Genomic DNA, 26,569 nt, shown 5'->3' with positions numbered 1-26,569 from the left:
TGCCAATGACCACATTTACCCAGAATTCACCTGATCCTCATAGTTCTCCAAAAGCCCATCAAGGGCTTGAGCCTGGATAGTGCTTGGATTGGCAAAACCAGCACCATGCAGGCAGTTTGACCACCTACGGTGCGAAAGAGAGCTCATAACTATAGAGCCGTTTTGCCAGTATTGAGACGATTACACCTTTGTGCCAGTGAGTTCAACGTACACGCGCTGAATGAACGTCAGGTTGTTTGCTAATATACCGGAGTCTCCGGGTTAGACGACTGAAATGAAGACGCACCCCAAACTTGTGCCCAGGGCCAGCAAAGTTATTCAAATCTGGTTTCACACACAAGGCAAAAGACAAAGATCCCCTGTATAGCCTTAACGGACTGCTGGAGCAAGTGCTGTTAGCGAGCGTCTATGGAGGCCGGAACGGTACATGAGGGGGTGCATAGATAGCATCACGCCCGGCCGCCTTTGTCTCCCCAATGGCGATGCTTACACACCACACCAGGTACTCAACTGAGCCTGAGTTGACCTAGGGGAGGCCCAGAACCGGTTCAGATAATCGTCACTGGAGTTGGCCGTGAACGGGAATTGAACTCGGGTTGCCGAGTTCGTAGCGGAGTAGCGCGCTAAACGCTACACTACCACTCCCCACGGCATCGCACACACACGCACGCAATTGCCTACCGGATTATACGTCGCATTCCCCAACTGTTGCGTTCTAATACATGGGGTGAAAGTGCGTCTGATGACCCAGGGAATATGGTCTGTCGTGGGCTACGGAGGGCAGCTCTGGAATAATAGATGGCGGTTGCGAATTGAACTCGAGTAGCCGATTTTCTAGCGAGTGCATTAAAAACTCCACCACCGCTTTTACAAAGTAGTGTCATACGGGTAAAAAAATTAATGAACAAGAATAATATAGACCCTTTATCACTCCACTGCTGGATGGAGGCTTCCCCATGTGCACGTTGCTTGTTGTGGTTGATTGGACTGAGTGAGCCTGCGGACTGCTTTATCGTTAAAAGTTAAAGATCCCGTTGACGTCAATCCAGCATCACGGTCCAAATCGGCGATATGGCCCGCGTCCGTCTGTCGCTTCCCATCGCACAGGTGATTTAATTTGCCGAAGCCACATATTTCAACCTCGCCTGCCCGCCTCTCGTGTGAAACCACTGCCGACGATAACCCCGTCATGTGAAACGCAGCACCTTCGCAAACAAACAAACAAAAACGGCCCTTGCGCTACGTGAATGGCGCTGCGGATATATCCGACGGGCGCTCGAGGTTTGACTCGATCTGAGCCTGCACGAAGCGAAGGAGAAGCGTCACGGCAGCGCGGATGGCCAGAGGAAGGGAGATTCCAGATGCACGGTTTACGGGTAGGAGGGAGGAGGGGGAGAGGCAGGGGGCATCTCTGTTTTAGTTCCCCCCCCTCCACCTTCCACCGGATAACCGAACGTTGACCGGACGTTCACAACCCTCGTCGTCTGCGTGTTTCTCCCAAACAGGGCTGTCCCGGTGCGACGCGGCGGCTGCTGCAGCGGCGGTGGAGGAGGAGGAGGAGGACCACGCTGGCGGATCCGGCAGCTCCCTGGACGCCCTCACCCTGAGGGCCCTCGAGGGCTTTGTGATGGTCCTGTCGAGCGAAGGCGACATGACCTACCTGTCCGACAACGTCGGCAAGCACCTGGGACTGCCGCAGGTGAGCGTCGGCGTGCCTGCGCGTTGCGCCGTGACGTGCGGCCCTACACGGCCCCGGGCGAAGGTTGCGCCAGGCCAACGATCTGCAGTCCGTTTCTCCTGTAACGCGACGGGGGTTTGTTGCGTTCACGAAGAACACCGCGTTGTGGGGTAAATTCGTGGTTGTAATAGATTATTTGTATTATAGAGGGGTAAAGCACAGTCCACGATAGCACGTGAGATGCGTAACGCATGCCGGATAAAGACCGAGGAACCGTGGGTGGCATCTAGAAGCATCCAGCAGCATCCCACTGCCTTGTGCGACGCTACGCCGAGGCAGCCGTACGACCGCTTATTCCTACTCGCGCTGCGACGTCGTTCCGTTCACTCAATCGCGTTATATCCAATTCACATCCGCTTGATGAAAAAAATGTGTCCCCAAAAACGGTCATCGTGCTCTATCTAATTCGCGTTATGAGAACTACACGCGGCGTTATAGGAGAGCGGACTGTAGTTGCATGGTCGCGTTTAGTGTTTGGGGGACTTTGTTCGAATTCATTCCGAGGGAGCTCGAAAGCGCGAACACGATGCGTGTTGCCTCTCCAGTGTCCGTCTGTCGCTTTGTAGCGGCGGTCGCAGAACTTTTCACGAAGTTCATCCGTACATTGTAGAGATGTATTACCAATATACATATTCGGCATTGATTCAAGCGAGCCTGATGAGGCGCTTCGTATCGAAATCGAGAAATATTGAGTTTTCTTGCGCGGATTTAATGCCGCTGATAACGTGCACTCCCAGAAGGCCGTGGGGCCGATGAGTGGTGTAAGAATTTAAAAAAATGTATGGTTGAGAGGCAGACACAGGAAGGAGACATTTTGTCTGCCCGTCTATACTTTGTACATCACAAAGTTGTGCGCAAGGCAGCGAGGGAGCCTGCCGTGGTGTGACGGGTTCACTCACTGGACCTGCCGTCCAGAGGTCACCGATTCAACTTGACCTCCCGGAAGCGGCAGTACGTACGTTGAACTTCTCTCGCACCGTACGTAGCCAACCACGCCGATCGGAGGTGCGGGGGAAGGACAACAAATTAAACACAAAAAGCTGTTCGCAAGAAATGAGTTTGCAATCGAGTATGGCGCTGTAGTGTATAGCGGTGCAGTGAGTGATCGAGAGTGACCGCTCCGAGGGTGATCATGCCAGGTTTGTCCGTGCCGCACGCAGGTGGAGATGACCGGGAACAGCATCTTTGAGTTCATCCACCCGTGTGACCAGGAGGAGCTCAGGGAGGTTCTCGCGCAGAAACGTGGTAAGTCCCCGTCACGCTAACCCTCCACTCGGCACCACGTTCAAAGGGTATCCTTAGGTTTTTTCGGTAAAGTCACGTAGGTAAAAAATTAAAATTAATAAAAGTAAAATAAAAATAAAATAAAAATCACGACGTTTCGGAGGCAACACAAGCTTCCGTCTTCAGGTGGAACCGTCACAGCACGACTGCTGCATCAAGTAAGATGCATCAAGTAAGATGCAGCAGTCGTGCTATGACGGTTCCACCTGAAGACGGAAGCTTGTGTTGCCTCCGAAACGTCGTGATTATTATTTTATTTTACTTTTATTAATTTTAATTTAAATGTTTTACCTACATGACTTTACCTAAAAAACCTAAGAATATGAATCCTTGCAGTCACGAAAGCTTCAAATCTAGCTCAAAGGGTAACCACCCGAAGCTCGGCATGGATAGTTTCAAGAATCCAATGTTTGGTGAGCCACGTCTCACATTGAAAGAAGGGATTGTGAATTTCTGCTTTACACTTCGCCGACCGCAGGGATGAATAACGACCGTCGAATTTAATAAGTTGCCGGAATGCCCTGTTAAACCGAATCTGGTGACCGTGTCGCCGAAAAGACACCGCTGATGGAGGCTGCACCTCGTTCATTAGCCATGTCTCAAGAACCCTGGTAGGGAGCCGTGGTGCTCAGAGGTGACGGTGGATGAGTGGGAGTCGGACGGATCGAGGGGACTCGAGCAATGGACCTGCCATTGCCTTTGAGAGAAAGACAGAATCGAAGGAAGCCAAATTAATTCTCAAGCACATGTTCTCCAATCAGCCCGACGGCTCAAAAGGTGATTTTATCCACAAAACCAACGCAGCCTTCGGCGAGCATCACAGCACTATTTGCGGTAAGTGAAATTAATCCGCGCAAGATCGTCGCCGGATGGTGATGATGCCTCTAAAAGCGACGGCGCGTACAATTATATTTTATTTTATATCTTGCGCAATTCCTTTAGCCCGTGACGAACAGAAGCTCAGCACTCTCCCTGCAACGAAAATTAATGTGTGAGCACAAATACAAAGACCCCCCGCATAGCCTTAATAGACTGTAGGGGCAAGTGCTGTTAGCGAGCACCTATAAAGGCCGGAGTGGCACACGAGGGGGTGGGTGGCCAACACCACGCCCGGCCGCCTTTGTCTCCCTTTTGGCGATGTTTACACATCGCACCAGCTACTCATTTGAGGCTGAGTCGACCTAGGGGAGGCCCAGTACCGGTTCAGATAATCGTCACTGCTGTTTGTCCGTCAGCGGGATTCGAACCCGGGTTTGCCGGGTTCGTAGCGCAGCGTAGCGCTCACCGCTCTACTACTGTGTGAGCAAACACACTCACACGCGTTTTTGTGTGTGTGTGCGTGTGAGCGCACGCTCACGCGCGCGTGCGTGTGAGGGTGTGTGTGAGTGTGTGTGAGTCCACGCACACTCACGTGCGTGCGTGTGAGCGCACACAAAGATAGACAAAGATCCCCCATATAGCCTTAACAGACTAGGGGCAAGTGCTGTTAGAGAGCACCTATGAAGGCCGGAACGTTACACGAGGGGGTGGGTGGCCAGCACCACGCCCGGCCGCCTTTGTCTCCATAGTGGCGATGTTTACACACCGCACCAGGTACTCATTTGAGGCTGAGTCGACCTAGGGGAGGCCCGGGACCGGTTTTTGTGTGAGTGTGCGTGAGCGCACACACACTCACACACATGCGCGAGGACACTCACACACGCGCGTGTGACCCTATGACCCTTGGGGTCTGATTGTCAGGGGCGATGCAAACAGGAGGCTCCTCGCAAGGACGCGTCGACGTTCAAGAGACAACCGCTAAAGCTCGGCCGTGTGCTTCACTCGCTTGGGTTTCACGACTTAAGATCCGTGCGTTGTTATATTTGTGTGTGTGTGAGTGTGTGTGAGTGCGTGTGAGTGTGTGTGTGCGTGTGAGTGAGTGTGTGTGAGAGTGTGTGTGAGTGTGTGTGTGTAAGTGTGTGTCTGTGTGTAAGTGTGTGAGTGTGTAAGTGTGAGTGTGTGTGTTTGTGAGAGTGTGTGTGAGAGTGTGTGTGTGAGTGTGTGAGTGAGTGTGTGTGAGAGTGTGAGTGTGTGTGTGAGAGTGTGTGTGTGTAAGTGTGTGAGTGTGTGTGTGTGAGTGTGTAAGTGTGTGAGTGTGTGTGTAAGTGTGTGAGTGTGTAAGTGTGTGTGAGTGTGTGTGAGTGTGTGTGAGTGTGTGTGTGAGAGTGTGAGTGTGTGAGTGTGTGTGTGAGAGTGTGTGTGTGTAAGTGTGTGAGTGTGTGTGTAAGTGTGTGAGTGTGTAAGTGTGTGTGAGTGTGTGTGAGTGTGTGTGAGTGTGTGTGTGCGAGTGTGTGAGTGTGTGTGAGTGTGTGTGTGTGTGTGTGTGAGTGTGTGTGTAAGTGTGAGTGTGTAAGTGTGTGTGTGTGAGTGTGTGAGTGAGTGTGTGAGTGAGTGTGTGTGAGTGTGTGTGTGAGTGAGTGTGTGAGTGTGTGTGTGAGTGTGTGTGAGAGTGTGTGTAAGTGAGTGTGTGTGTGTGAGTGTGTAAGTGTGTGAGTGTGTGTGTGAGTGAGTGTGTGAGTGTGTGAGTATATGAGTGTGTGAGTGAGTGTGTAAGTGTGTGAGTGTGTGTGTAAGTAAGTGTAAGTGTGTGTGCGTGTGAGAGTGAGTGTGTAAGTGTGTGTGAGTGAGTGTGTGAGTGTGTGTGTGAGTGTGTGTGAGAGTGTGTGTGAGTGTGTGTGAGTGAGTGTGTAAGTGAGTGTGTGTGTGTAAGTGTGTGAGTGTGTGTGTAAGTAAGTGTAAGTGTGTGTGTGAGTGTGTAAGTGTGTGTCCCACACGTTCGAACGAGCCGACGACCACTTCACTGTGGCCCTGTGACGTGGTCACGGTAATTGACGCGGTTGCCTGGCGACGGAACGGAGATTTTTTGACGTTGTCAAGGTGACGGCGGTGTTGCCATGGCGACGCGACAAACCTGTTGATGGAGCATTGAAAAAAACACACGTGAGGCTTGTTTACCTTAGCGGGGGTTATTTTAACATGTGCCGTTTCTGTGCCGTCTCCTCCGGCAATTAAATTGCGTCGAATGTTAACGCCACCGAGGACCGGTTTGTTATTTTACACCGTATTGATTTTTTATATCCGCGCCGCGTGCGTTGTTGACCCTGGTGTACGAAACGTGACTTGTTTTTAATGAACATCATCATCATCGTCGTCGTCGTCTTCATCATCATCATCGGCAACAGCAGTGAGCAGCAGCCTCGTCAGCGTCGTCATCGGAAGTCGCAGCAGCGAGACGGCTAACTTTGTTTTATTTTACATTTTTTTATTTTATTTCTCCCCTCAAATCTCGAACAATAAAAGTTCCCTGTAATGCGGTCCTTCTGTGTAACATCTTGCACACCGGGCCACCGTTGACGACATTTTTTTTTACGCTGTTTATCGTTTTGTTTCCTCACCGCTGTCACAACGACGACGATGACAACGGTCGATGGGGGCATAGCGGGGAGGATTTAGCACCGCCCCCCACCCTGTCCCCCTCCACCCCCACCCCCTCCGCCCCCTCCACCCCCTTGCCCCCCCCCCACCCCCCTGCCCCCCTCCACCCCCCTGCCCCCCTTCACCCCCACCCCCTCGCCCCCTCCACCCCCACCCCCTTGCCCCCCCCACCCCCCTGCCCCCCTCCACCCCCCTGCCCCCCTTCACCCCCACCCCCTGCCCCCCTCCGCCCCCCTGCCCCCTCATGCCCCCCTCCACCCCCACCCCCTCCACCCCCACCCCCTTGCCCCCCCCCACCCCCCTGCCCCCCTCCACCCCCCTGCCCCCCTCCACCCCCACCCCCTGGCCCCCTCCACCCCGGCCCCCCTCCACCCTGTCCCCCTCTACCCCCACCCCCTGCTCCCCTCCACCCTCATGCCCCCCTCCACCTCCACCCCCCGGCCCCCTCCACCCCCCCTTCCCCATCCACCCGCCCCCCTGCCACCCCCACCCCCCCTGCACCCCTCCACCCCCTCCCCCCCTCTACCCCAACCCCCATGCCCCCCTCCACCCCACCCCCTTGCCCCCCTCCACCCCCACCCCCCTGCCCCCCTCCACCCCCGGCCCCCCACCTCCCACCCCCCTGCCCCCCTCCACCTTGTATCCGCTGGGCTGCTCGCCAACCAATTCGGAATCAGGATCAGAATCTCGATTTTTCCAGAAGAAATCCGATGAGCTATGAAGCTCTTTATCACAGATGGTCCAGCGAGGGGTGGGTCAAGAAGTCACAGCAGCAAACAGTAGAACAACAAAAACAACAACAACAACAACACGATAGGCGTGTGCACAGTAAAGGAAATGTAAACAAATCACTGAAACTACTTTTTTTACTTTACCACGTAAGGCCCACTGAGCTATGCAGCTCATTTCATTACACGCTTTTATTTAACTCACTCAGTCTGTTGTTGTTGTATCTTCAAATCTTGTAGCTCAATTTTAACCCACTTCCCAATGTGGTATCGACTGCAAACTTGGTATACTTACGTCATACTGATGACAATACTATATTCTATCATTAAAAAAATATATATTTTTGAACATTATTTTTTATATCTTTTCGGCTTGGGTCTTAGTGTCCACGGTAAACTGACGTTGGCTGTAATTGGCCACGGTCCCTTACGTTATGGCAAGCTTCGGGGCCACTTCCAGGAGTCGTGGAGTTCTTCCATTACCAGTACATTTCATAAAAGCGTGTTTAAAAAAAAAGTTATTCTAAATATTCCTTATTCAGAAGCGACCTGGCCATCACGACCGATAGCTCAATAAAGTGGACATTCTACAGCGGCCAAATAATCTGATCGCGCGTTCTCTAAATAATAAACTCGTAACAGACCAATAGGTAAGTAAGAACCACAGTGGATGAATGTACGTTTAGAGGAGGCCTCCATCCAGCCGTGGATTGACAAAGGGCTGATATATATATGGTCTCACATCCAGAGGTGAATGGAGGTGATGTATTACTGCCCTTTATTCAATAATAATATATATAAACAATGACATTCAAAGAATGACACTGCATACATATAACCCAACACCCCGGGCTAAGATGACATAGCCTTGATTTATTTAGACAGTTTCACCCTTTTTACACTATGAGACCTCCTTTACCAGTGGCAAAATATAGTAGTAGGGTTTTACCCTTTAAACTGGTACCAAACTGACACCTTTATACAAGGCATCATGTTTGCAATAACCGCAACACAAGCAGTCAAAATGCAAACAAAAAGAAACAACTCTGATAATGGTAATGATATGCACTGTCCTTGAAGTTGATTGGTCCACACCCGAGACAGCTTTCCTTAGAGCCTAGTCTCCCTTGGTGTTGGACCAGATGACGCCAAAAAGGCGTACAACTGTGGACCAATCAACTTCAAGGACAGTGCATATCATTACCATTATCAGAGTTGTTTCTTTTTGTTTGCATTTTGACTGCTTGTGTTGTGGTTATTGCAAACATGATGCCTTGTATAAAGGTGTCAGTTTTGTACCAGTTTAAAGGGTAAAAACCTACTACTTCACCCTTTTTGTTAAGATCTTTGCTTCCCACTCCCCTTACCCCCCAATTACATTCCAGTTATGCCGTGAGCATCGTGCAACGAGATGATGCAACGTTAATGCAGACATCTGCAGCCAGCAGTGGATCACCTTGTGTCAGAGATGGCATCAGCAGGACTACCTCTGAAATCGATTTTAAGGACCGCGCCCCACAGAGAGTTCACGTGCCAAACAAACTCGGTTTTCTCAATTTTTTTCTTTCATTTTTCATACGGATGGTTCCACCTTATGTGTGTGCTTGCATATATATAATAGCAGCTAGAGGCATAACGAGGTGCGTAGGTAGCTGCTCACAGCACAGGGGACATTAGCGTCGACAAAGGAACCGGAACAAAAGATGAAAAGTGTGAGCCCTGAGAGGCGCGCGCTTGGGATTTCATTCGAAGAGGAGCACACGTTGATTCACAAAACAGCGACATCTCATCGACCGTTGAGAGGCTTGTGCCGGACTCGTCATGGCTACGAGGGGAGATGGCGGTGGTCCTTGGCCCAGGCTGGTGACGGAATTGAGTTAGATCGTGTAAATATAAATGCGTCGTCATTATACCTGCCAACACCCAACACAGCTAATTAGCAAGCTTTGTGACGTAAACAAAACGTGTCCATTAGTTACTAGTTCAGCACACTGGTGTGTCGGAGAGTAATCCCACAACATTTACAATTAGAGTACTGTGACGCTTCGCCGGTGATTACAAGCAGCCTCATCAGGCCATTTGCCAGAATTGCCGACGACTCCTTCGTCAACGAACACTGCCGGTGTCCAAGTGTGTCCGGAAGCACGCACGCCCGGCCTGTCCCCTCCACCGCCGCGCTGAACCTGATCCACAGCGACACACGCCAGAATCTTTTCGCCGAGTCGGCCTACGCGAGGGCCTGGGGCAGCTGCGACGTGGCCGCGAAGGGCGTTGAAAATCGTCGAGAGGGCACGTTCGGTCGAGGATCAGAACAGCGAGGAGTCGTCGTCGTCGGAGCGAACGTGAAACGGAACCCCCCACCCGCCCCCCCCCCCCCCCCCGGTTGTGTTCCGCGTCGACCGTTTGCCATCCCCGCAGGCGCTGCCAGGAAGGGTGCGGACGCTGGCACGGAGAGGGACTTCTTCGTCCGGATGAAGTGCACCATCACCAGCCGCGGCAAAACCGTCAACCTCAAGTCGGCCACGTGGAAGGTACGGACGGCCCAGACGCCCCCCACTCCGCCCCCTCGTGCGTCACCGCGCCACCGCTCAGCCCCACCGGGCACTGCCGCGGGGTAACGGTGAACCCGCCGCACGGGCGGGCATCCGGAGGTCGCGACGTCGGGGCGGCTGAAACAACGGTGCACACTTCTTAAAGCCCCCCCCTCACCTGCCCCCCCCCCTCGCAGCCCCCGCAGCCCCATTTCATTCCTTCCACCAAGGTCCATGCCAACCGCACAAACACCACTGGTATGAAGGTCCCTGTTCATCCACGGTAGGCTCCCGCCTAGCGAAGGAAATAAGCGGCAGTGAATTACGATGAAATGTAATTGAATTGTCTTCATGAAGGTATCGTGCGTGCGCGGTGGCTGGAAACTCAATCAGTGGTTGCTATCGGGGGGGCCTCGGGTAGCCCATCAGCTGTTTCCCATTGGTACTGGGGCAGCAATGAAGTGAGGGTTAGGGTGTGGTTAGAGTTATGGCTGGGATTAGGGTAGGGTTAGGAGCTAGAGTTGGGCTTGGGGTTAGGGATAAAGTTAAGGTTGGGGCTGGGTTTAGCATTCGGGTTGAGTGGCAGCGTTAGGGTTGGAGATAGGGCCAGTGTTAGGCGTTAGATTATACGTTGCGTCAGGTTTAGGAACACGGAGTTGTGGTTAGGGATGAGTTTAGGGTTAATGCAATGATTTAGCATCGAGTTAAAGTTTAGGGCCAGTCTTGGGTTTAGGGTTTTGTTACAGTTGGCTTTAAGGTTTGGCCTTTAGTCGGTGGTTAACAGTTGCATTTAGAGTTAGGGGTCAGGGTAGGGTTATCAGTGGGTTTCGGGGTGAACATTTAGGGCTCGCATTCGGGTTGATGCACAGCGGCAGGTGCCGGAGTGCGAGCCGCGCCAATTGAGCACGGTCCCGGGGTGCTGGCATCAAAGTTTCAAGGTGAGACTTGGGTTTGGGTCTCGGGTTAAAGTTGCCGTTGATGTTGAGCGTCCAGCGAGCAGGTGTGTCCGTGCGAGCCGCGCTAATTGAGCGCGGTCTGGGGGGCCCTAATGAGATTCCGTCCGGGGTGGCGCGCTGCGCTGCAGACGCCAGACCCTCACTAACGCAGGCCTGGCTTAGATTAGCGGCGTTCCCCCGCCCTCCCAGCGTCGTCTCCCCCCCCTCCTCCTCCTCCATCGCGAGTGGCGATTCTTCTTCTTTGGTGGCGAGACGTTAACTACCTCGCCTGTTATGTAGGCAGGCGTGGGTTCGATCCTCGCCCTGACGCCTGTTGTATATTCGGAGGTGTGCGTGTCTCTCTTCTCGTGGTCGCGTGGACTTTTCTATGGGTCCTCTTACGACGACGCTAACGGTTATCTTTCGACGTCGTGAGAGGACCCCCGAGAAGGGTCTGTGCCTCTAAGCATCGCGCAGTTGGTTTCGGCAAGCCTGGTTGCTGATGAGACACTGCATGTCGAAACCCGTCCAGAGTTTTCGAGCGTTAAACCAATGCTTGCTGAAGAGGTGCATGCCCAGAAGGCCGTGCGGTTAATGGGATGTGTAAAAAATAAATACTTTGACACGTAAACAAAAACATTTACATGCAAGTATTTGGAGTGGCAGATATGGGGGAACGTGTGGGCGTTACGGCTGGTTATTTATTTTTAGCGAAATTGTGTTTAGTTTTTTTCCCCCCCTCCTCCCCCCGGCACCTTCAATGAGCACGGTTGGCTACGTGCGATGCGAAAGAAGTTCAACGTATGTACGTACATACAACGGGGAGCAACGAGAAAATCTGGTAGATTCATTCATTAATTCGTCTGCGTGCGTGCACCACCACGCAGGTCCTGCACTGCACGGGTCACATGCGCGTGTGCGGTGACCCCTCGGGGTCATTCCCGGACGGGATGGAGCAGCAACAACAACAGAGGCAGCAGCATCAACAACACCAACAGCAGCAGCAGCAGCTTCATCATCAGCAGCAGCAGCAGCAGCAACAGGCATCGCCTCGCGCATTTCTCGGAGCGCCGTCGGTGCCCAGGGCGTCGTCCATCCCGGCCGCCAGCTGCCTGGTGCTGCTCTGCTCGCCGATCCCGCACCCGGCCAGCATCGAGACGCCGCTCGACAGCCGCACCTTCCTGACGCGCCACGCCATGGACATGAAGTTCACCTACTGCGACGAGAGGTGGGCCCGCTGTGTGGGAGGGTGGTTCACGCCTGGTGCGCGCGTGGTGGTCGTGCAGCGGTTGGCGTGCCGCGCGCACGACGAGCCCGCCTGCCCGAGTTCGATTCACACTCGCGGCCACCGACGCCGGTGATGATTATCTGCGCCGGTGCTGAGGCCCCTCCCCTTGATCGGCTCAGCCTCACGTGAGTGCCTGGCGCGGTTTGTAAACATTAGCACTGGGGGAGACAAAGGCGGTCCGGCGTAGTGCTGGCCACCCAGTTCTAAAGAAAATAAATGTTCGAACTCCTGTGCGTGCATCATCACTGTGATCATCGTCATCCCTGATCTTTCCACTGCTGGATGAGGGCCTCCACCAACCGCTCGACTGTGGCCATCTCTCTTGGTCTCACGATGCGCCAGTCCATGTAGCCGCCATGGTCGGGACCGGCGCATCTCCCGATCCCCTCTCCGGCGGTGGTGGCGGTGGCGGTGGTGGTGGACGAGCCTTGCCACCGTAGTTTGTGCCGTTGCTGGTCGCAAGTTTGTCGAGCGACAACGGCGGCGTGGGGTCCACCCGGCTTTTTAGTCTCTGTCCCAGCGTTTGTTGATTCATTTTAGCGTCACGTCGCCAAACGCTCCCCATTCATCCGGACAACACGCGGGGGTGCGGCGAATGACCGGGAGGTCGCGGTCAAATATATAGAGGGGTGTAAGGGTGCGTCGATTAATCATTTAATATCGATCCCTCGCTCTGCAGGTGTCAAATCGCTTGTGTAAGGATTATTATTTCCCTTCTACGTGACTTTACCAAAAAAACCAAGAATGTGAATCCCTGCAGTCACGAAAGCTTTAAATCAAAACTTGCTCCCATCCGTTTGGGTCGTGTGTTAAATGGGCTCACACGACCTCTCCGCAGCTGCAAGTGGCCGCCAGCGCCGCTGCCGCGTGGCCACAGCAACGGCGTTCAGAAACCAGTCAGAGATTTATTTTTAGTTTTTAACTGAATTGCCACCCTGAATTGTGGCAATTTGTCAGGGCGGAGAAGTGGGGGTGGGGTAAGGGCACGGCTAACATCAGTGGTGGGTAATTACCAAAATCTATTTTGAGCTTCCCCCCCCCCTTACCCCCCCCCTCCTCTTTACGAGCCAGCGCTGACCAGCGTAGGGAAGTATGGTCATATAGCCCCGATGTTCGACGCGGTGTGTGCAGAGCCCTTCATCTAGCGGTGGATTGATGGAGGGCTGAAGAAATGAAATCGATTGTGCAAGGAATGGTGAGGCTAGCTGGTGCTGGGTGGATCACTACATCACAGAGATCTTGAGAGGTGGCGACGGCTTGGGGAGGGGGCCTTCATCCAGCAGTGGATTGATCATGGCTGACCATGATGATGACGACGACGATGACGTTGAGATGCAAACAAAGTTTGAATGATATTTTCATCCAGTAGTGGATTGATCATGGCTGACGATGATGATGACGACGATGACGTTGAGATGCAAACAAAGATTGAATGATATTTTCATCCAGCAGTGGATTAATCATGGCTGACCATGATGATGACGACGAGATGATGTTGAGATGCAAACAAAGTTTGAATGATATTTTCATCCAGGAGTGGATTGATCATGGCTGACGATGATGATGACGACGACGATGATGTTGAGATGCAAACAAAGTTTGAATGATATTTTCATCCAGCAGTGGATTAATCATGGCTGACCATGATGATGACGACGACGATGACGTTGAGATGCAAACAAAGATTGAATGATATTTTCATCCAGGAGTGGATTGATCATGGCTGACGATAATGATGACGACGACGACGATGACGTTGAGATGCAAGCAGAGATTTAATGACATCTTAATGAAAAGGACGTTTGAAAATTATTCTCAGATGACTCTGTGATGTGTCTTTTTTTTTCTTTCCAATACAGCTTCAGCCACTGTCCTGTCTCAATGACAAAGGCGCAGGTCATGCCTCTGTGTTTTTTAATTTACTTTCAGAAACCGATCCGAACATCAAATATGCATTTGAAAGGTCTATTCACAATGCAAACACAAAATAAAAACCATCCGTGACTAAAATTTGCTAAGTGTATTACAAAGCTGCAGTCACCATGGAAAGCCTCTCCCCCGGGCTATGCCTAACACCGTCAGCAGCAGCAGCGGCCATGATCTATCCACAGCTGGACAGAGGCCTTCCCCAAGCCGCCGCCGCCGTCTCTCGCCGTCCCACGACGCAGCGGTCCACCCGGCAGCGTAGGCGCGAGCCGATTTCGTGGCTCCGTCTCCTGGGGGCGCGTCCACCGTGGAGATGGAGCCACGTCCATCTCCACGGTGACCGCTCCGTCGTCGCTCTCGGCCGTTACACCTGCCCCCCCCACTTCCCGCCCCCCCTTTCTAATATTTTCTTTGGAGTGCCACGATGGCTCGGAGATGTTATCTCTCTTGCCTGGCATGAAAGAAGTTCAACGTACTGACTTACAACGGAGAGCAACAGGAAAATCTCTCAGATTCATTCATTCATTCGTCTGTGCGCGTGCACCACCGCGCTTGGAGTTTCCGTGTTCTCCCCATTTTTGCTGTCCTGCACCTCCCGATTAGCACGGTTGGCTCCGTACGGTGTGTGAAAGCAGTTCATCATGCATACGTGGTGGTCGTGCGGATTTTTCGCTGTGTCCTCCGGGTTTTCCCCTCCACATTTGGAATCAACGTGCGTTTCAGAGTATTCGGCTGCTAGAAATTTCCACGCGATAAGCCACGTAGCTGAGCTATCATTTGTGGCCAGGTCGCTAGTGAAAAAGAGCTGTGTATCTCATTGCGCCTTACCTGGTCAAATAAAAATAATTCTTTAGTAGTTTAGCGGTCAATTCGATGTCTGTCGCTCGCACACGGTTCAACTTAAACAGAACACGAATCCTCGCAACTCGCGCCGCGCCACGCAATTCTCACATCGTTTGACGGGAGCAAATATCCGGTGCGGGTTTCCCTCGCTGTACGCGGGTTCGCTCGGTGCGTTTCCGCGTGCCGCGTACCCCGAAAATCGCCATGTTATGCGCTTTTAATTCATCCAGATGCGGCTATGCGGTCGGACGTGGGACAACGTTTGTGTACTGTGTGTGCCGTACGCACTGCTCGGCAGGCAGCTGTCTCTCGTGCGGTGCATTGTGGGTCGGGTGATCGTGCGGTCCATGCTACGCTTTGTGCGCCCCGTTTTTTGGAATGCATCTACTACCGCGTAGAGTGGGTTGTCCCGTGCCTTGACCAGGCCGCACTGTGTCTTGAATTCACAACCGGAACCGCATTCAGCTCCTCAAGAAGCTCAAAAAGTTTATTCTGCTGCAAGAACACGCCGGCTATACGTGGCATGCAGCAGAGGGCTGTGCAGCACTATTCGCTGTCGTGCGGTGCTTTTATGCCCCCATCTCGATGCGCCTATGGCACACGGGGTGTCCTGATGCAGTTGTAGAAGCGTGGAGCTAAACATTGGAATAGTCACAGCCACTCGTGTGTACGTGTGTGTGTGTGTATACGTGTGTATGTGTCTGTATGTGTGTGTGTCTGTGCATGTGTGTGTGTCTGTGCATGTGTGCATGCGTGGTGTGGGGAGCGGTAGTGTAGCAGTTAGCGAACCCGGCGGTCCGAGTTCGATTCCTGCTCACGGCTAATAACTAGTGATGATTATCTGTACCAGTCCTGGGCCTCCCCTAGAACGACTCAGCCTCAGAGGAGTATTTGGTGCAGTTTGTAAAAACAACGCCACTGGGGAGACAAAGGCGGCCGGGCATGGTTCTGGCTACCCACCCCCCTCGTGCGCCGTGCCGGCCTTCATAGGCGCTGCTCGCTAACAGCACTTGCCCCAACAGTCTGTTAAGGCTACACGTGGGGGATATTTGTCTTTGTGTGTGTACGTGTGCACGTAGGATAACCGACCTGATTGGGTATCACCCGAAGGAGCTGCTCGGCCGCTCGGTGTACGAGTACTACCACGCGCTCGACGCGGAGCGCGTCACCAAGTCCCACCACCACCGTAAGCGCCGCCGCGTCCGCACGGCCACCCGACGGCCGGGCGCGGCACGACCCCGGCACGACCCCGGCTGTGTGTGCGCTCGCGACGGTACCTTCTCGCAAATCCACTGCTGGATGAGGGCCTCGCCCACGCCATGCTCGTCACGACAACTATTTAAAACTGTGAACTAGACTATTTTTTTCGAGCAGCTAAAGGCCCACTGAGCTATTAGCTTCTTATTCAGAAGCGACCTGGCCACAAATGATAGCTCGGCGAAGTGGCTTATCATCACGTGGACATTTATAGCAGCCAAATGCTCTTGAACGCGTGATGTTGATTCTAAATGTGGAGGGAAAAACCAGAGGACCCCAGAGAAAAAATCCACGTCACCACGGGGAGAGAGAGACGTGGAAACTCCAAATATACAGCAGGCGTCAAGGTCGGGGTTGAACCCACGACCTCCTGTATACCAGGCGAGGTAGTCAACGTCTCGCTACCGTGATCCCCCCGATTCCTTGGTAGCGCGGTGCCTTCGCGGCCGCCACCTGTGCCAACCGCACGGGCACTTTTGGTGGTCGCCCATCCCAGCGTTGTCCGGGCTCAACCCTGCTTGGCTTCCCCGATGTCACGAGGTCGGTGCGGCGAGATCCCATTTGATTTGGTCGCCGGCAAAATTTTTTTTTTAAGTGTCTTGAACAAAACAAACCCGATGCAGGCACGAGGAACACGCTGCCACTGCCTTGGCGCGGCGATCGAGTCGCGTTTCACTTGCTGTGGAGTGCGCGGAGTCGGCCTACGTGATGCATTCTTCCCTGTGGCGAGTTTCCTGTCGAGTACAGGAATTCCCACAGTCGGGAGAGACGTGGGGTGCAGTGGGGTTGGGGGTGGAGGGGGGCAGAGCTATTGTTTTGGGGTTTAGTGTGGGGGGCACCCCCCCCCCCCTATCCCCCGTGTGTGCAGGTTTCCTGTGCGAAGTTTTACGTCCCGCTAGGCTCTGCCGTTACCGCTGCGCAATATTTGACGGTGCCGTCACCGTGCGTTTAAACCGTACCCGGTTAGAGGCTCCACTCGGGAGACAAAGGCGGCCCGGCGTGGTGTTGGTCACCCACCCCCTCGTGTGCCGTGCCGGCCTTCATAGGTTCTGGTGAACAGCACTTGCCCCAACAGTCTGTTATAGGCTATACGGGGGATATTTGTCTTTGGAACGAGTGAGTGTCGAGTGTGGTATCATTAGGCGGATGAGTAGGATGATTGAATAAGTGAGGTGCAGGTGAGTTTAGTGAGTGGAGAATGTGCTGCTATGCTGTGAGATGTTAACTACCTCGCCTGGTATACAGAAGGTCATGGGTTCGATCCCTCCCCCCCCCCCCCCGTGGGGTCGCTCTCAAGAGACCAGGATATAGTCTCAGTTGCAAGATCGGCCGAAATGAAATCAGAAAAGTCGTATGGGTTCGTCTCGGAGTCCTGTGCCCGCAGCGTTGCGTACATAAGGGGCCCGCTTTAAATTGGGCTGGAAAATGTTTTCTCGCTTGCAACCATGTTCAGGGAGAGAGCGAAGTAGCAGCTCGCAATAAGCCCTCTAAGGAGACCCAAATCCAGCTTACTGCAAAGCTGGGGAGCTGTATTTCAATTACACAGGATTACGGGTCATTACTCTCATCTGCTAACAAGTGCAGGAATAGAGAATCCTTCCCCCCGTGTTTTTTGTTATTGCGTTTGGGCGATGAAGATCTTTGCGGTGGGTGGTGGTGGTGGTGGGAGAGAGCGACAAGGGAAGATAGGTTTCTCAGACGTATTTAGCTGTTTCATATCTGCTGCCTTAATTGTCTGTTATCTCACGCAGTAAGTAAAATGTATATTTTAAAATGCAGTGCATTCATCCGTGGCTTAACAATTTAATATGTTAAAATGAGAATGTGCTGTATCAGGAAACCGGTGACCCGAGTTCAGTTCCTGGCCACAGCTCTCAACATCATTGGTAATGTATGAGCTGGATCTGGGTAATCCCTCAACCAGCACTTGCTTAACCGACCTGGAGGAATATGGAGAGGCCTTACATTCCGTGGTGAATTGGCAAAGGGCTGTAAATGTTTACATCGCGACACGGTGCACACCTGAATTATAAGAAATTGAATTTGTCCATCGGTGAGTGAGTGTGCAGTCAACAGAGCTGGAGTTCTTGTTGGCCAGAAGGCAGCAGACATGTGTGGTGGCGATGAGCTCTGTACGGTCTATGTCCTTTGGCCTATGCCAATAATATGAATGTTCACGTCTTCTTGGTTCTTTCGGTAAAGTCACGTAGAATGGAAATAATAAAATAAACAAAATAAAACATAATAAAATAATTCTCACGACGTTTCGGCCACAACGCAAGTAGCCGTCCTCAGGTGTTAATGTTACAGTTTAAAAAAACACATTTCCAAACTCTCTTCTCGTTCCTTCAATGCTTTTTTGTGGTTGCAGTTTTTGAGAGTTTAGAATGGATTTTTGTAAAATGAAGTAAAATCTGAGTAATGTGGGCAGGGACTCTAATCGATAAACTTTGCACGATTGTTTTGAGTGTGTGCGTGTGTGGAGCGCATTGCGCTACAAACCCTACCACCCGAGTTCGATTCCCGCTCACGGCCCCACACCAGCGACGATTATCCGAATCGGTCCTGGGCCTCCCCTAGGTCGACTCAGCCTCAAATGAGTACCTGGTGCGGTGTGTAAACATCGCCACGAGTGAGACAAAGGCGGCCAGGCGTGGCGCTGGCTACTCACCCCCTCATGTGCCGTGCCGGCCTTCATAGGTGCTCGCTAATAGCACTTGCCCCAACAGTTTGTTAAGGCTATACGGGGGATCTTTGTCTTTTTTATTGCTCGCTCATATCGCTGTTGGGGGGAGCCCCTCCAAAAACAAGCTCTGCTCAAGAGGCCTTCAAGAGGATATTTGGCCTCCTATTTCCATGCTGACCAGACGTCTTCTAAAGAGATATAGTTTAACTGTTTCAGCAGGAAGGGCCCTACAAGCTGTTAGGCTCCATTTAATTGGCGTACTGCGATGGCCCAGATACACGATGCGGATATCAGTGATAATCACAGTTGCACAGGCCGCGATACAAACAGCGAGTATCGGTGCATGTGCTTTACATGGACGAGGTGGGAGTATCCACGCTTTACCCCAGTCCAACAAACCTGCTGATTGCCTAACTGTGGTGTACGCATACTGATGGGCTCCATGGTGGCGAGATGTTAACGACCTCGCCTGGTGAGCAGGAGAGCGTGGGTTCGATCTCGACCCTGACGCCTGCTGCATATTTGTAGTTTGCATGTTTTTTTGTGTGTTTGGTTTGTTGTCCTTTCTCCGCACCGCCGATTTGTACGGTTGGCTACATGTGGTGCGAAAGAAGTTCAACATATATACATACATGTTCTCCCCGTGGTCACGTGGATTTTTCTCCGGGTCCTCCAGTTTTTCCCTCCACATTTGGAATCTACACGCGTTCAGAGCATTTGGCTGCTAGAAATGTCCACGTGATAAGTCACTTCGTTAAACTATCATTTGTGGCCTGGTCGCTTAAAAAAAAGAGCTATATAACGCAGTTGCCATTGCCTGGGGAAGATTTTTATTAGTTCGATGGGTGAACAGAGGCGGGAGGATTTGAAGAAACTTGCACCATCGTTTCAACTGCCGTGCCAGGAGATCGAAGCGAAAGTGAGGGAGTTTAACACGTAGGCTTTCGCGAATTGCCCGATGATGCTGGTTGCAATTACCAGCGAAACGTCGTACTCAAATTGTAAATGTTGTTGCTTCAACACACCGGTGGGCTAAAGCAGTGAACTATTTGTCTTTGTCAACGTGACACATTTTTACTGATTGGCCGTGTCGGGTGGTGGAGGGTTACGACACATTTATAAATAAACGCGATCTAAACCCAAAAATCGTTGATTATGAAAGTGAGGGATTTGCTCTGCGGCTGCGTTGGCAACATTTCTACTCCCACCTCTTCCAAGACGTCTGGTCAGCACGAAAGAGTAGGCCCAAACCAATATCCTGTCGAGGTGCGTTCCTATTTACAGTACGCTGAACTTCTTTCGCACCGTACGTAGCCAACCGTGCTTATCGGAGGTGCTGATCGAAGGACAACAAACGAAATACAACAAAAAAGCAGTTCTAAAAAAATACGTTTTCTGTTTCTCACGCTAGTAGAGGTTTCCTCTTCCACCAGCAGTGGCGTTGAGAGAGCAATTGCAGGGCTGCACCTTCACATTTTACTTTAGCTGAGAGAGAAGAAAAAGGAAAACTAAAAAGGCAAATTGGATGTCAAGTGGTGCCTTCCATCTGTGCGCGGCTTCACATTATAAATAAAGACGGCGAGTAGAATGTTGGAACTCTGTCAAGAATAAGCGTGGCCCACTTTTGGGCCTCTTCTTGCGAAGAATTAACATCGCTTGGTTTATTCCCCAACGTTTTAATAGCCGAGGAACATCCCGTGACCGCACTCCGAAGAAGATGATCCTGTTATTTGCAACATGGAAAAATCTAAAAATGAACATCTTTTAAGCTGAAGCTCACAGTAATGAGCATTTTCTGCCAAATAAATGCTGAATTAAGTCCACATTTAGTTCAGGTTGGGAAGCTGCCGTGGTGCAATGGTTGGAAGCGTGCTGGAATTGCAACCCAGAAGGTCATGGATTAAATTTCTTGGCACAGCAGTGGAAACAATGGGGCAAGCTAAACAACAAAAATCTTCCCAGCCTTTGTCTCCACCCAGCAAAACAAAAATGGGTTCATTGAAAAAAAGTATATTTAAAATTATTTCATTAAATAATGTTATTGATTTTATTTTAAATAATTTTATTGGGAAAATAACAAAATGAAACCAATTTAAATGGCAAATCGTACGTGTGGTTCGTGTTTTGCACCAGTTTTCACTACAAGCTAACCAATCTTGAGTGAGATTCTCAGTCATGCTCATCAGTTTCAACTGGTATTTATACCTGCCCTGTCTTGTGTGTGTGTGTGCAAGTGGTTGGTAGGTGAATGGAGCTGGAAATATATCTCATCCTCACCAGAACCACGACCACCACCATCGTCATTATCCTCACAGATGACATCATCATTCAAGAGCCGCATGGCTCACAGGGCTATACCTAGTAAATGAAACTGAAATCTGCAGCATAATGTTCAACAGACATGACTATTGTCATCATCATTTACATCATCATCATCATCATATCTGTCTTATCGTCGTCATCATCATCACAGACATAGTTATAATCATGATTTTTTGCATCATCGTCATCACCATCACATTGCTTCACCATTGTCATCTGCAGGTGCAGCAGCATTCGAATCAGACTTAACGCTCATCATGAAAGCATCTGCAGAAGCATCATCCACATCAGCCACAAAATAGACATCATCATCAGCAGCAGTCTTAAATAATAAATTGTATCACCATTTGCATCATCATTATAATTATGATAATCATCACCACTGGACACATTTTCTTGTGTGAACATCATAGTTACCTAACACTGAGACCGTTTTACACATCATACATTTACTCAGCCGAAAATGCTAACAACACGTACGTGTTTGGCATCTCTACGATAGGTTGTGACAACAACAAATAAAATTTGCCTTCACATATTGCAGCCGCTTTGAAGGTTGCGCGCAACGGAGCATTAACAAACTCGAGAAAATGATGTCTTGCAGTCAGGGCATTTTGCATGCGCGTTACGTTACGTTACGCGGCTGCAGAACAAACCCAGTGCGCAACAGGTCACGTTCCGGTGAGTTGCTATCGAACATCTTGACATTTCAGAGTAAATACGTTCCACTCTAACCCACAACCCCCCCCCCGCCCTCGTCAAAGAAAGGAGTCAGTCCAGTGGCATTTGTTTTGAGTTCTCTGGGGCACGAGGTGAAGGCGCAGCCCCTGAAAGTGCCCGAATCTGCCGCTGCAGGCGCAAGCAACATCCTCAACTGTAGGGATCTCTCCGGAAAGCCCTCTCTTGGAGGGTATTTTTTTCCATCTCTTCCACACTGGCCAATTATGCAGGAGGTGGCCGTACCGACACCTTACCCCACCGCGCGTGACCTGCCCCTTCTATAATTGTGGTGAAGCCATTGATATTAAACTGCTGGGTGGACACGCGTTGGCTATGGGGGGGGGGGGGGTGTGGATCGGCCAGTCATCTCAGTCAACCCATGGCACCTGGGTCTGTCCCGTGACCTCCTGCCAGTGGGCGTTTGACACTTCTAGTGGTCTTAAACTGCACCTAGCCTGGCACAAGCGCTGTGGCGACGTCACCGGCACTTAGTCGCGAATGGCGGTTGTTGTTGTTGTTGTTGGGGTATTTAAGAACCTTTCTCTGGCAGCAGGACCCGCACCTCCGATTAGCATAGTTAGCCACGGACGGTGCGAAATAAGTTCAACATACATAGAAACATGCTTACATACAGAATCCAAATGCTGTCGTGGTCACGTGGACTCCAGGCTATCCTACCATCGACGGCAGGACCGATTTTAGGGGCAAAAGGTCATCGAGGTCGTAACAAGGTACAAGACAATTGTATTGCTTTAAGTGCCCTTCTGGCCATAAACGAATGCACCGTTCTTTTGCCATTATTCCCCGCTGTCTGTCTCCCTGCGGCAAAAAAAGAAAAAACGATTGTGCACTACTACCCGAGTGACCTCTTGTCCAATCGATGACCTCACTCGTGAACACGCACTCGTACGTTCGAGGGTTCTCTTTTTTTTGTTTCTCTCGATCAGCTGCTGGATTATGGCCTCCCCCACGCATCGCCGGGCATGAGAGCAGGGCATGGGGGAGGTTCTCCATCCACGCTTTTGAGATATTTCAATCGTACTTCGTCACGTTGATGAAGGCGTGAAGTGTAGACCGGAGCAGGGCACAGGTACGGCCCGGTTTGTGACTCCACCACTAAATGGGCGCTTCCCCACGTGTTGCAGGCCATGATGGATATTTGACCATATTTCACCACGATGGTAAGTGTGGGTTGGTGAAGGTGAGGGGTGCGGGGGCGGGGGGGAAGTGGATTTTCACTGCATTGTCCTCGACTGTCTTTTGCACATCATTGCGGTGGTCACCTGTGCAAGCGCTATCCAGGCTGCAGCCTGCTTGGCTTACGACGTGTGACGAGATCGGGGACATTCCGCGTGATCTGGCCACGGGCACTCTCATTAGCGGCCGAATGTGCCACTTCGCCCGGCCGCTAGGAATGCCATTCCCTGGTGACGACGATTTGCCTCGCGATCACGTTTCTGCAAAACTCGCACTCGAGAAATCTTCGCCACTTTCTTTCAGGGTTATGTAATTTCCAGTAATTTTAACTCGAAAGCTGTCCGTGTTCACTTCGAGTGCAATCTGTTAATGGGGGAATTGGGGGGGGGGGGAGCTTGTCCTCTCAACCCTTAATAAGGAACAAAGATGATGTTAAACAAAAATAGATAACCGCTTCGGCTGATTTTTTTCTTAAGCCTGTTGCTCGTTATCTGATTTGGCCTTTGCCCACGGCACCGAGACTTGTGGTCTCAGGACAAAGAATCCAGCAGTGTTGCTGTGTCTGCGCTCAAAAAAAAAATTCTCTCCCGTATGTTTCTTGAGATATTATCGTGTGCCTCGTCTGATGTGGCGCCCAGATTACTGTGGACCCAAAAAAAAGAAGGGGGGGGGGGGGCCTGATTTGGAGGAAGCAAAAAAAAATTGTTTGGTACCGGCCCACCGCTGTGTTTGTCAAACCGCGCGGCCCCATTTCACGTTCGTACGACCTCAAGGCTCAATCTTAATTTTGGAGCTTTCGTGACTGCAGGAATTATTCTTTGGTTCTTTCGGTAAAGTCACGTATAAAGATAAAATAATAAATTAAATAATAGCATACGACGTTTCGATTGCAACACAAGCAATCATCATCAGGTATAAATGAAATAGCAACAAAACATCTAACCAGAAATCTGCGCGGGTTCAGCGGCGCCGGAGGAAAATAACAGCAAATGACCGAAAATTTTCTGAGAGATGCGAAACGGCGAACATGGGGTTCGTAAAGTGCACGTTCACAGTTGAATTGAACTTGGCGTTAAGGCCACACGCGGCATTCGCGTCATCCTTATACCACGAAGCAATCGAATAGGCGCTCGTGTTTCACAGAGAGCGGGGGGGGGGGGGTGATTGTGCCATGTGGTTGAGCCCAATTAAGTAATTTGCCGGTCACTTTTTAACGACCGCTTTGAAGGCACAAAGTCTTTTATGGTCAATCCACTGGCAGTGTTTAGAATGAATAGTTATACTGGAGGAGTAATCCGATGAGCTATAAAGCTCTTTTCCACAGACATCCAGTAGGGGCAGGTCAGAACGTTACAACAATAAACAATATAAAAACATGATAGGAATGAAAATTATAGGAAAGGTAAACAAATCACGGTAAAAATATACAAATAAAACGAAACGTTGTTTTAATATCTTACCTCGGTGAAGCCCACTGAGATATGTAACTTCTTTTTCAAAAGCGACCTCGCCACAAATTGATACCCCAACGAGGCGAGCTCATCACGTGGAAATTGTCAGGCGGAAAAGTAAAATAAAAATTTAAAAAAATCACCCGGGTGTGACCACGGGGTTCGAACCGCGAACCTTTGCAGCAGGCGACCAAAAAACACGGCTCAATCTCTCGGCCAGGTCACCGCTCATTTCTCCCAGGAAATCATCGCCACGTTTCATTTTCATATGATTGGTTTTTTTTGCCTTCATCTGGGGGCGGTTGGGTGGGAGGAAAGAAAAAAAACTCCCAGAGAGAGAGATAAAAAAAACCTGCATACGAGGAGGGTAACACAGAATTCGCCCACACGGATTCAGCCCACGGTTTTACCGCCATCTCCTGGCAATTTCCCAGATTTGTGCGCATCTCCGGGTATCAAAGAAGATGACGTAAAAGGACAGACACGTGTAACAATTTTTTTTTACAATTATATCTATTTTTTTCCCTCTGGTTAGAAAGTGTTCTTTTTTGTTCCTGGGCAGTAAGTAGTAAGTGAGTACTAAGTGTTATTTCGTAATTGCTTATGCCTCAAAAGTACAGATAATGGTTATTATTTCCCACATACTTTAGTTTTGTGACTAGGACAGTGATAGTTTGAAATTGACCTATTTTCAATGAGAAAACGTGGTGAGCATTTGTGTCATTCCTTCACAAAAAGTCCTGGTCACAAAAGCAAAGTTTGTAGGGAATAATAGCAATTTTCTATACTTTTTAGGCATAAGCAATTAAGAAATAACACAGGAACAAAAATTGTGTTACATAGTGAATTGTCAACACCATTCTTCTGTTAACATTTCTTGTAACATTTTCTCAAACTGTGGGTTACGCTCATGCGTTGAACACCGAAATCTGGTTCCAAAATTTATACTAATAATAATAATAAAGGACTTCCAATCGTTTTATTCTGTTCTGTATAAATCGCAACAAATGCCGGCGTTCGTTTCTGCAGTAACTTCCATTACACGGGTTCTGTGTGACGCCGCCAGCGCTAAGTGGTTTGGCTGGGGGGAAAAGGGGGCCTTTGTTTGCATCCACAGGATTTTGCTTGCCATTCGATTTTCACGTTTGAGTCTCGTTATCCATCAGCCCTTAACGAGGCTGCGCTTTCTGCTTTGAAGCAGCAGCCCAGAAATTATGGAACGTGGCGACGATTTGGGAACAGTCCCTTGTATGAACAGGCGAGTGCGGTATGTTTTGGATGCCAAAAAAATGTTTTACCCAGGTCACGATTCACAACCACCACTCGGCTATCAGGGTGAAAATCGCTCGTCTGTACGACTGTGCAGCGATGGTGTTTGTGTGTATGTATGTGGGGAGGGGGAGTGAATGGGAGCAGTGGTTCGTGCACTCCGCTTAGAAACCAGCGGACCCAAGTATCGACTCCAAGCCACAGCTAATATCAGGAGCGAGTGATTTCTGAACCGCTCGTGGGCCTCCGGTAGTTCAACTGAAGTCTTAAGTGAGCCCCTGCCGCGGTGTCTAAAGACATCAACACGGAGGAGGGAAAGGCGGCCAGAAGTGTGGTACTGGCCGCAACCACCGCCTCTTGCGCGCCTTACTGGGCATTTATACATTTTCACAGCGCTTGCCCAACAGTCTAGCAAGGCTGTCGGCGTTGGGTGACCATACTCCACCACCAGGGAGGAGGCCCACCGATGCTCTAGATATCTCTGAACGTTCGAGCCGTGCATGGGAATTGAACTCGGGTCGCCGGGTTTATGGCGTGTGACGGTACAATCCACGTCTTGGTTGTTGATGTTGTTTTTGAGCGGTGTTTGGCAAGAACGGGCGGGCATGGTGCTGGCCACCCCACCCGCCTTGCGTGCCGTGCCGGCCTTCACATGTGCTTCTCGCTAACAGCACTTGCCCCAACAGTCTGCTAAGGCTACACGGGGTGGGGGGGGGATCTTTGTTGTGTTTGAGCAGTGTTTGGCAAGGGTCAGGCGACGACTGGCCACTACCGGATGCTGGCGAAGCGCGGCGGCTTCGTGTGGGTGGAGACACAGGCCACGGTCATCTACAGCCCGCGCAACGCTCAGCCGCAGTGCGTGGTGTGCGTCAACTACGTGCTCAGGTAGCCACCCCCCCCCCCCACTGCCCCACGCGCGG

The 26,569-nt window shown here is 51.0% G+C and overlaps 1 protein-coding gene across 1 annotated transcript in view; it reads left to right on the top strand.

Moving 5' to 3' along the window:
• LOC133352620 (hypoxia-inducible factor 1-alpha-like) overlaps positions 1–26,569 on the top strand; it is a 65,339-nt gene that overhangs the window by 29,010 nt on the left and 9,760 nt on the right. The window contains 6 exon segments of the mRNA XM_061568376.1: positions 1,506–1,699; positions 2,899–2,983; positions 9,643–9,755; positions 11,578–11,918; positions 15,827–15,933; positions 26,387–26,534. Of these exon segments, the coding sequence (XP_061424360.1) occupies positions 1,506–1,699; positions 2,899–2,983; positions 9,643–9,755; positions 11,578–11,918; positions 15,827–15,933; positions 26,387–26,534 (988 nt within the window).

This window comes from Lethenteron reissneri, chromosome 41 (assembly GCF_015708825.2).
Source record: "Lethenteron reissneri isolate LAM-NWPU_2019-01 chromosome 41, ASM1570882v1, whole genome shotgun sequence".
NCBI lineage: Eukaryota > Metazoa > Chordata > Hyperoartia > Petromyzontiformes > Petromyzontidae > Lethenteron > Lethenteron reissneri.
This window is presented reverse-complemented; position numbering and strand designations above follow the sequence as displayed.